The sequence below is a fragment of the Nelumbo nucifera genome, chromosome 3 (assembly GCF_055504915.1).
Source record: "Nelumbo nucifera cultivar China Antique chromosome 3, China Antique-T2T, whole genome shotgun sequence".
In the NCBI taxonomy this organism is placed as follows: domain Eukaryota; kingdom Viridiplantae; phylum Streptophyta; class Magnoliopsida; order Proteales; family Nelumbonaceae; genus Nelumbo; species Nelumbo nucifera.
Window position 1 is genome coordinate 38,191,770 of NC_142651.1, and position 9,453 is coordinate 38,201,222.

General features: G+C 38.4%; 1 protein-coding gene across 1 annotated transcript; it reads right to left on the minus strand.

The window, feature by feature from the left end:
* Positions 1-3,040: 3,040 nt before the first annotated feature.
* On the minus strand, positions 3,041-5,566 carry LOC104594049 (ras-related protein RABA3). The gene is made up of 2 exons (XM_010254171.3): positions 4,784-5,566; positions 3,041-3,905 (listed from the first exon to the last, which is right to left on the minus strand). Exons 1-2 carry the CDS (start codon positions 5,035-5,037, stop codon positions 3,434-3,436), a joined length of 726 nt encoding a protein of 241 aa, XP_010252473.1. The 5' UTR covers positions 5,038-5,566; the 3' UTR covers positions 3,041-3,433.
* Positions 5,567-9,453: the final 3,887 nt, after the last annotated feature.

The following is a 9,453-nucleotide window of genomic DNA, read 5'->3' on the forward strand; positions in this document are numbered from 1 at the left end:
GTTTTAGAAGAGTTCAATGCAATGTGGGTTTAAAAGAACCTTGTGGAATTATTTTCACTCAAGTTTGTCATTTTTCTTTATTTTCTTCAAAGAGAATATTATTATCATTTTCTTTTGAAGGGGCTAGAAGAGCTCATATAAAAAATATATATAAGCCATGCCACTAAAGGTATAAGCTAACATTGACTATAAATTCCAAAGAAGTTCAGTTTTAGGTGTCTCTCTTTTGATAGTTTGTATCTTCTCTTAACAACATAGGACGGTTATTATTTTAGGAAGTATATCCAAAATACAGTTGATCTATTGTTCTATAAGAACAGTAGGGTAAATTTATGATACTGGAAAGGTATCATATCAGTAGGGTAAATTTATGATATGGGGATGCTGAAACAAGGTTCAAAATGTTGCAAGGTATAAGGTTTTCAGGGTCTCGATACTGTAAATATTGGAAGTCAAGTGATTTTAAATATTTTGAACGTTAATACTTGATTGATATATAATTTGTCAAATGGTCAAACAAGAAAAATAAATAAAATAACATCTTTTCGTCAATTTAAACTCTTGGTACACAAATTTTGCGAAAGCATCAATACTTTGAACCTTGTTCTGAGGAACATGACAAGGAGGATGCGGGTTGAGGAAGAAGTGATACGAGGGCTAAGAATTGAACAATAAAGTTAGGGTCCATTTGGTTCATAGTCAGAATCAGAATTAGAATTGGAATTGAAATCCTTTGAAATCGGAATCAGAATGATCTATTTACATATTCTGTTTGGTTCAGAACTTCAGATAGGAATGAAAATAGGAATTGAATCAGCAGAAATGAGATTTCATTCACAGGGGAGGGGCAGGGATTGGTGAATTCCGATTCCACCCAACCAAACAGTTGAAATCAAAATAGCCCATTCTAATTCTGATTCCAGACCCTTATTCCTGCAAACCAAACTGAGCCTTAGAATGGAACAATGAACTATATTCAATTAGTTTGTAGTTGGGATGAGGCCTTTGTTGTATTGAGTATTCAAAGTTGGTAATTTGATGAATCGATGAAAACGGTGTCATCTATCGAATCCAATATGCCCATCAAAACCTATATACTGGATCTGATCTGAAAGCCTTGAATCAAATCTCCTCGTGCTCCAAAGCCTTTCTCTGCAATCTAATTTAAAACCCTATTACAACTTTTAAAAATGTGTTATTTTTCAAGCACCTATCAGTAACTTAACAAACTTTTTCCCCTGATTCAAAGTAAACTTTCTTTGTATTTGGACAATCCATTCTTTATATAAACTAGTAGGTAAACAGTAAAAACTGGTTAGGTTTGGATTGATAAATTTGGATTCTGAAATCAGTTTGGATCCAGGCCAAAGTTCATATTTAGAGATGATGATCGATTTGCCTTTAGGGACTTTAAAAATGTTCATGATTAAGATTGGCCCATAACTTGACCGAACCCACTTAAGTAAATAAATAAGACATCAACCTGACTGAAGTTTCTGCCTCCTATATTGCGATATAAAGTTTTCATTTCATGGTCCTTTATGCATAAGAAAAAGGGTGTAACATCCTTTAATCCCACGAATGTTACTTAGAAAGACTACCTATTAACAGCTAAGTTCAATCGCGCCCAGATTTCCTACTAACTCAATTCTATAATCCTCTCTACTAACCCAATAAAACAATACCACCTGTACCTAAACGTCTTTTGAATCTTTAACTTTACAAATAACACAGATGGTGTTATTATCCCTCCATTAGACATGTATTCCTTAAAAAAAAAATATGCATGATTCTGCCTCTCTTCTCTGCTTGATGTTATCTTCGGCCCATGGAATTACTACAAAGATAAAACTGAAGTGAAGATGGGTGTTCTTGACCTAATTGTGAGCTCAATGGAATCGCAATGGCATTCCAAGATTTACTCAATGGAAAGGCAAATCACCATCAAAGATCGATTAAGGGAGGTTCTGGTCTGAAAGTGAGCAGAACGAGTCTCATAATAGAACTGTTATGATTTGGATTCTAGGCTTGGAATCGGTTGTCTACTAGCCTCCATATACAATGGTAGATTTCCATTCAAAGGAGGAGTGGAATTTGGGATGACCGGCAATGAACTAGTTTCCCTTGTTTCAGTTGTAGAAAACAGAGCAGTAGTGTCTATACTCGATTGAGTTGCAAAAGCAAAGATGATGAAAACGGAAGTAAAAGCAAAAAAAATAAGGGGATGCCTACCTTTTCTAACCTGTTCAAAACAAGTTGTTAACAAGATTGATGTAGATTCAACATGAATTGGAGGTGGGATTTCCATACATCTTGAATAAGAGATTGACTTATATTTGAAGGGTTTTGAGAGGTTCAGAGGGCATCTGAGATGGGATCGTCCTAATCAGCATATATATAATGAGATGATTACAGTGAGAAAAATTATGATGTTAGGTGACAAAAATTTATTGTCCCGTGAATATAGCAAATAACACCAGAAAAGAGAGAGTGAGAGGAATTACAAAGAAATAATGTTCAAGAAAAAAAAAAGATTTTTTTAGGAAAAGATGTAACGGAAGGGCAATAACAGCCGTTAATTATTTGCACAAATTAGGATTCTAAAACATATTTACAGGTGGCATTATTTTATTGGATTAGTAGAGAAGATTGTAGAATTGAGTTAGTAAGAAATCCGGACTGATTTCAATCTTAGCTGGAAGGAATCATCTTTCAAGTAAACTGTGTCTCGTTTTAATCTCGTATAGTCAAATCGACTTTGCCAAAAAAAAAAGTTGGGCGATACATGGAGACCCAGATAGTTCTCTTGTGCTATATTTGGTTTGAAGGAAAATGTAGGGAAAGGTATCAAAACCTATACAAGGTTTCAGGTTTCCTTGCCTTTCCTTTCCTTACTTTTTCCTTCAAACCAAACATAGCCTTGGGCTTTGATTCCGTGGTGGTGATCACTGTTCTACAGACCAATATACTGAGGCTGTTATGAATCGATAGCTAAGGAGCCTAGGACATGCTCTATAAGACTGTAACAAACAAAGCGAAATAAATAAAAATTAACCACCGTTCGATCAAAGCAATGGTATATCTATCATCATGTACATCCAGTACGATATAAATTATTGTTAAATTAAGCAATGGTATCTTCTGCTTAGTACGTAGTACGTAACATTACAAATTACATCCGGTCCCATCGCGAGCAGAAGTCGACTTTATCAAACAGTTGTAAATTTCACGCTTGTTCCTAGTGGAATTCCAAATTAACACACGACACAAACACAGAGACGGACACTGGAAGACAGATGGAGGGAATGGCTGAGAAGGATCGCCGATATATGTCATGTTGTGCTTTGTTTGTGTTCTGTTGCACACTTGCACTCTGATCTGATGATCTGGGGAACGCTGAAAAGAAACACTTGGACGATCTATCTATCAAGTATCAACAAGAAGAGCAAGAAGATGCCTTCTTCAGCTCACTCATCTCTAACTCATCCCCAAGGATGACATTGATCCTTGATCCTTTGAGCATCAGCACATCACCTTCAGCTTCAGCTCTGGTTTTTCCTTCATTGCAGTAGCCTAAGGCCTTCTTAGAGACCATCATCCCATGAACCTCCTCCAGCAGCCTAATGAAGGCACTCTCCACGTTGTCTCCATTGAGGGCCGACGTCTCGGAGAAAAAGAGGCCTTGCTCCTCAGCAAACTCGACGGCGTCTTCCGTGGGGACTGCCCTGGAATCAGTGAGATCTGCCTTGTTCCCAATTAGCATGATCACTATGGAGCTGTCGGCATGGGCCCGTAGATCCTCCACCCACCTCGCAACGTGGTCAAAGCTCTGCCTCTTTGTGATGTCGTACACCAACATGGCCCCCAGAGCTCCTCTGTAGTACGCACTAGTAATTGCTCGATACCTATCCATTCAGGAATCAGGAAAAGTGAAAAACCATTTTTTTTATGAAGCAGACAGAAAACGCTCATCGGCACAAATCGGTAAAGTTTGTTGTTGTTTTAATTAATGCATGGTGTCTGCTATTCAATGCTTAAGAAGTTAAAAATGGTGGTCTAGCTCCTGCCTGTTGTTGTGTCCTTATTGTTATCATGAACTTCTTTTCTTGAGCCACCTTCTCCATCTTCCAAAAGCACCGACCACCACCCAGACAAATTGAAAGATCAGGTCTTGGTTATCATCATATAAAATGGGTTGCTTCTACTTGGTGGAGCAACCCAACCCAAGACCAGACAATCTAATTAATTAACTTATTTAGAACTAACTAATTAAAGCTGGGTATTTCTCCCTCTTCAGCCAGGGAAACGTTGACCAGTTGGGTGCCTAGAGTCTGGACTTTGGATTTCACCTGCTGGGTTGTGTTTTCAATCAATGCAGGTTCACATTACCATCAGCATTTTCCGGTGACATTTGACCTATAGTTGGAATTCCCCGAACAGAGAAGACAAGAGTGGTGTATTACAGCACGTACGTACGTACAAAGCTGGGAAGTAATGAATGAATTAGTGTTTGATCATCAAACAGAGATGCAGACGGACGATGATCCAGGCTCAAGCACCGAAATTGACTGACACTCCATTCCCAGTGTCAAGTCAAACACACTGCACATGTGGAAGAAGCTAGGCTTTCTTTTCTAAATGTTTGCTCCCTCTTTTTCATTTTCTTATCTAATTCCTTTCTCGTGTATGCATGGCTAGTAAGTTGTAACAACCAACAACAGATGATACTATGATAGTATATACGAACGAGGTTTGTGGGATCATAGATAATTAATCTCGTTACCTTTCTTGACCAGCAGTATCCCAGATCTGGGCCTTGATGAGTTTGCCCTGAATGGTAACGGTCCTGGTCTGGAACTCTACTCCAATGGTAGACTTGGAATCAAAGCAGAACTCGTTCTTAGCAAACCTGGACAGAATTTGGGTCTTACCTACCGCCGAATCCCCAACCACTACCACCTTGAAGACGTAGTCTATTTTTTCTACTACTTCCTCTTCATTCTCTTCAGCGCCCCCACTCTTCACGTCTTCTTTCATTTTTATTTTCTTTTCTGTATTGGACTTCTTGTTTCTTAGCAAAACAAGGAGGAAGAGGAGGCAGACGTAAGAAGAAGACGAGGGGTGTTTAGAGGGAGAGAGAGAGAGAGAGGTGATTTGACTCTGGGTTTTATTATCGATTTAAAGAGACGGAATACGAATTAATACTTCGCGGAACCTGAGCAAGCAAACGCTGCCTGCGCTGTCACCATCATTGTTGTTGGCCTGCTGGGCTGGCTTCTTGAGGTCGGAATGGTGAACAGCCCCCAACTGATATCAGGGCGTAAAACCGGATTAAACGTTGTTGCTTTTCTTTTCTTTTTAGAATAACTTCAAATTAACTCGCTCTTGACTCCCTTACTTTTAAGATCGCAGGTGGGTTTGAGATGAAAGCACACACTTTGCGTAATTAAGTGGTGGTGTGGTGATTCTCATTCATTCTAGTACTCTATTGAATTGTCCACCTCTGGTTTTATTATTTTATATGGTTAAAGGGCATTTTGGTTTGGTTCACCATGAAGAGGTTGCACCGACAAGCTTCTGGACAGTATTATGAAGATGGTCATGAGCTGAAATCATTAGGGAGTAAGGGATGATAACATTACATTACATCAATGTCGCTTTTTGTTAAATCAAGATTGATAGAATTACAAATTATATATTCAAAACATATAATTGTACGTCTCTTCAGCATGTTCACTTTGCTGTAAATCCTCAGGTCACGCTTCATTGATCGAGCAGTCTCTCTCGCTTTTGCCAACAGGGCGACCGCCCAATCCGATCCTTATGCGTACTGTAGCATTGGTAAAATCATGGTGAAATGCACAGTAATTATTCTTCTCTGTGAAACAGCCGATAGGTGGCATTTTGATTTCTGTCCAAGTCATTTCATGAGAAGACAAATAATGTCTTTCCCACGTCTCACCGTTCAAATATCTGGATTGGAACCCAGTTAATCCTATTCGGCTCCAATTCATCAATTTAACTGATAGTGTGGTTGGTTTCAATGATTGAATTGAATGGTTCGATAAGGTTCAAAACAAGGTTTTAAAAATCAGATAAGACATGGAACCATTCTCGCGGTTTTTCGGCCAAACAGTCAAAAACTATTGTCCAGATCAATGGTTCGATCACTTGGGTGCGGGTCGCTTGAAATAGAACCAATTACTTGACCAATTTCCTGATCAACCAATCTGACCATCCGAGTTTTCAAAACCAGGGTTCAAACTATCATACACCCCGAGTGGGTTTTTCGAGTTATATGTTTTCACAAGGGGTTGGTTAATGGTTACTTGGTTTATATGTTATTTAACGTTTAAATATATGAAAATTTTGGGAAAATACTTAAAAAATACATATCAACGACCTGCCGGAACAATATGATCAGCCCGACTAAAAATGTATCTATACTTTGAGACTTGGAAGAATTCTGGTCCAAGTTTATATTAATTCGATTAAGGGGTTACACCTGGCTAAACCTGATTATGTCAATTAGCGTCGCCCATCTTGAGCCAGTACCTCTTTTCAGTAGTATGATGGACCATGACCAAGCCAATCTAAAGACTTACAATAACATACTACTTGTAGTTGTAGGTCATGTGGTTCCGTCTCCCAGATTCCCGAGTATGTTAATCGGTGAAGGTGGTAGCAGATGCCACATCTCATTGGTGCCCCACATGCACATCTCAGCGTGCACTGGAAACATCTTCCTTATGACGGAGAAATGTTCCCAATACATGGGTGTTGGGGTGGGTGGGAGGTGCTGTGGGGCGCCAATATGACCTCAGCGGATGCTTGGTGTGAACTCCGAAGCAAATATATCATCTTGTAGTAATTGGTAACTCTCATTTAAGTACACTTTGGTCCACATTTTACATGTACCTGTCAAATGAAGCTCTGTTATGTCCCATAATATGTAAAAGTGTAAAAGCTTGTATTCTGTATCACGGAAAACACATATACATTACAACAATTCAAAATATCAAATACCCTCACCCTAAACACATATATGCCCATGTATTAGTATTAATTCTAAACAGGCACTTACCCCAACTGTAGGGTGGGGATAAGAATTCTAACGGTGGGCTCAACAGTCTCTCTCTCTCTCTCTCATAGCATTTCATCCCAAGCACTTACCCCAACTGTAGTGGGGCTAAGAATTCTAACGGTGGGTTCAACAGTCTCTCTCTCTCTCTCATAGCATTTCATCCCACATTTAATTTAATTAATTAGAAACTGATAAGAGGTGGCTGGGGGTAGAATTCTTGTGGGCAGGAGCAGATTCGAAATTTCAATACATATTAGGCCGTATCTGGGGCTTCCCAATATGCCCCTACAGGGGGCGTTTTGAGGCTTAACCCGATTCAGGGGATAAATAGGGCCTTAAACCAACCCCTCTAAACCAGGTTAAAAAATAAAAACATAAAAAAAGGGGAGCGAGCCCTCGATACAGTCCAATCTGCCGGTTTGAACCTTGGGCAGGAGATCCAGAGTTGGTATAAGCACCGTAAATATAGAGTTTTAAAAACGGATTTAAACTCCCTCGGTATAAACCCATTTGCAATACTAATGGCGACAGCAAAAAACGTCAATAAAGAGGCAAGAATTACAAGAAATACGGGATATATTACCATTATTTGAGCGTTACTAAGGCTGCATTTGGCATTCCTTGTTTTAAGGACTTATCGCCTTTTTGCAGTCCTTAAAATAAGGAATTCTAAATGCAGCCTAAATGTCTACAAAGACGTTTTCCGAACGTCACTGAAAATTACACAAATGTCATTTTGTGTATCCATACTTCCAAAGTGACACTTTATATCCATTACTATTTCTTGTAGTAATGGATTTGTATTAAAAGAAAAAAAAAAAAAAACATGAAAGAAAACCTGGAGTGCCCAAAAAAGGCAACAGGTGCAATACAAAGAAACAACACAGAGCTGAACATACATAACTACTAACAAGAATTCCAGTTACAAGAGCCCCTGACCTGGCATCCCCTAATCGTAACCTTGTCTAGTTACTATAGCCCTGGCTAAACTATCATCTAGGGAATTGGCTGGCTGGCAATCCACCTGAACAAGCAGTTCAGGCTTTTACCCAACAAATAGGCTTCCTTAACCAAAAATCTGAATCTCCAGGGAGGGTCCTCTGAATTGAGCCAAGTAACAACCACATTATAAGACAATTTATTACTTTTGTAGTCAGTAATTAAGTTGCGTAGTTAATCACGCATGTAAGCAGTTGAGTTTTAATTTGAATTGCGCCCATTATTAAATCCGATCAACAAGAGCAGTTGAGTTTCCAAGTTCACAGCAACCTGCTATAATACTAGAATGACTATCATTAACAATGGATGTGTGTGATAGGTTGCTGAATTACATAGAAGATGGAAATCCAGATCTGAACATACTTGACCAGATTGATGAGGATGGTTTTGGTGATGATGAGGCAAGGCAGGGAGTGATGAACCCAAGGCTCGAATGTTGCAGTTAATTTGACAATGCAAGCATCTTACAGCCCAAACCCAAGGCTCATATTTTGCATCTTGGGGGGGGACAAGCTTCCTTTGAAGAATGGGCATCCTAAGAAAATCACCCCGCTGTGTTTTACCCTGTACGGTCAATGTAATGTTGCATATGTCCCTCAATTTGATGGTCACAATTGTCTTCAAAGGGAAACTGATTTGTTAAATCAATAGTAGGTTCAGGGTGGTTTAAAATGTATCATTTAGATAGTAACTACATAATAGCTCTGTATCTTTGCTTTTCCACTTGAATAGCACAAGCTTTCCACTAGAATTCTAAAAACCTTTGGGCTATGTTTGGTTTGAAGGAAAAGGAAGGAAAACATAGGGAAACCTATACAAGGTTTATAATGGTTTTCCTACATTTCCCTTCCTATCCCTACTTTTTCCTTCAAACCAAACACAGCCTAAGGTGTTGCTGAGGCATAACAGCCCAAAGAAGTGAAGCATAAGCTTCAAAAATCAAAAGAGCCAACAAACCTTATAAATGACAAAAATAACATAATAGTTAAAACATTAAAGGTAAAAGCATTTAAAAAACAAAGTCTTAACAATAAACTATACGTTTTAGCATTCAACAAGTAACAATTTGTCAACTAACAACCATGAACCTTCCACAATAGAGTTCCAAAATCCAATTTTCCAAATTGTTCAAATGACCAAATCCTAAATGTTCCAAGTTCCAAGTAAAATTTTTCTCCACTATCATATTTGTGGTCACTAGTAGAATCATTTTCTGAATCATCCATTTAGAATGGGAAAATTTGTCAATAAAATCAAAGAAATTAATTAAGAGGAAAAAGGAAGAAAATAGCGCAAATCATCATTTGCATGTAGATAACATATGGAAAACAATAAAAAAAATGACATACATTGTTAGGAAAAAATTACTC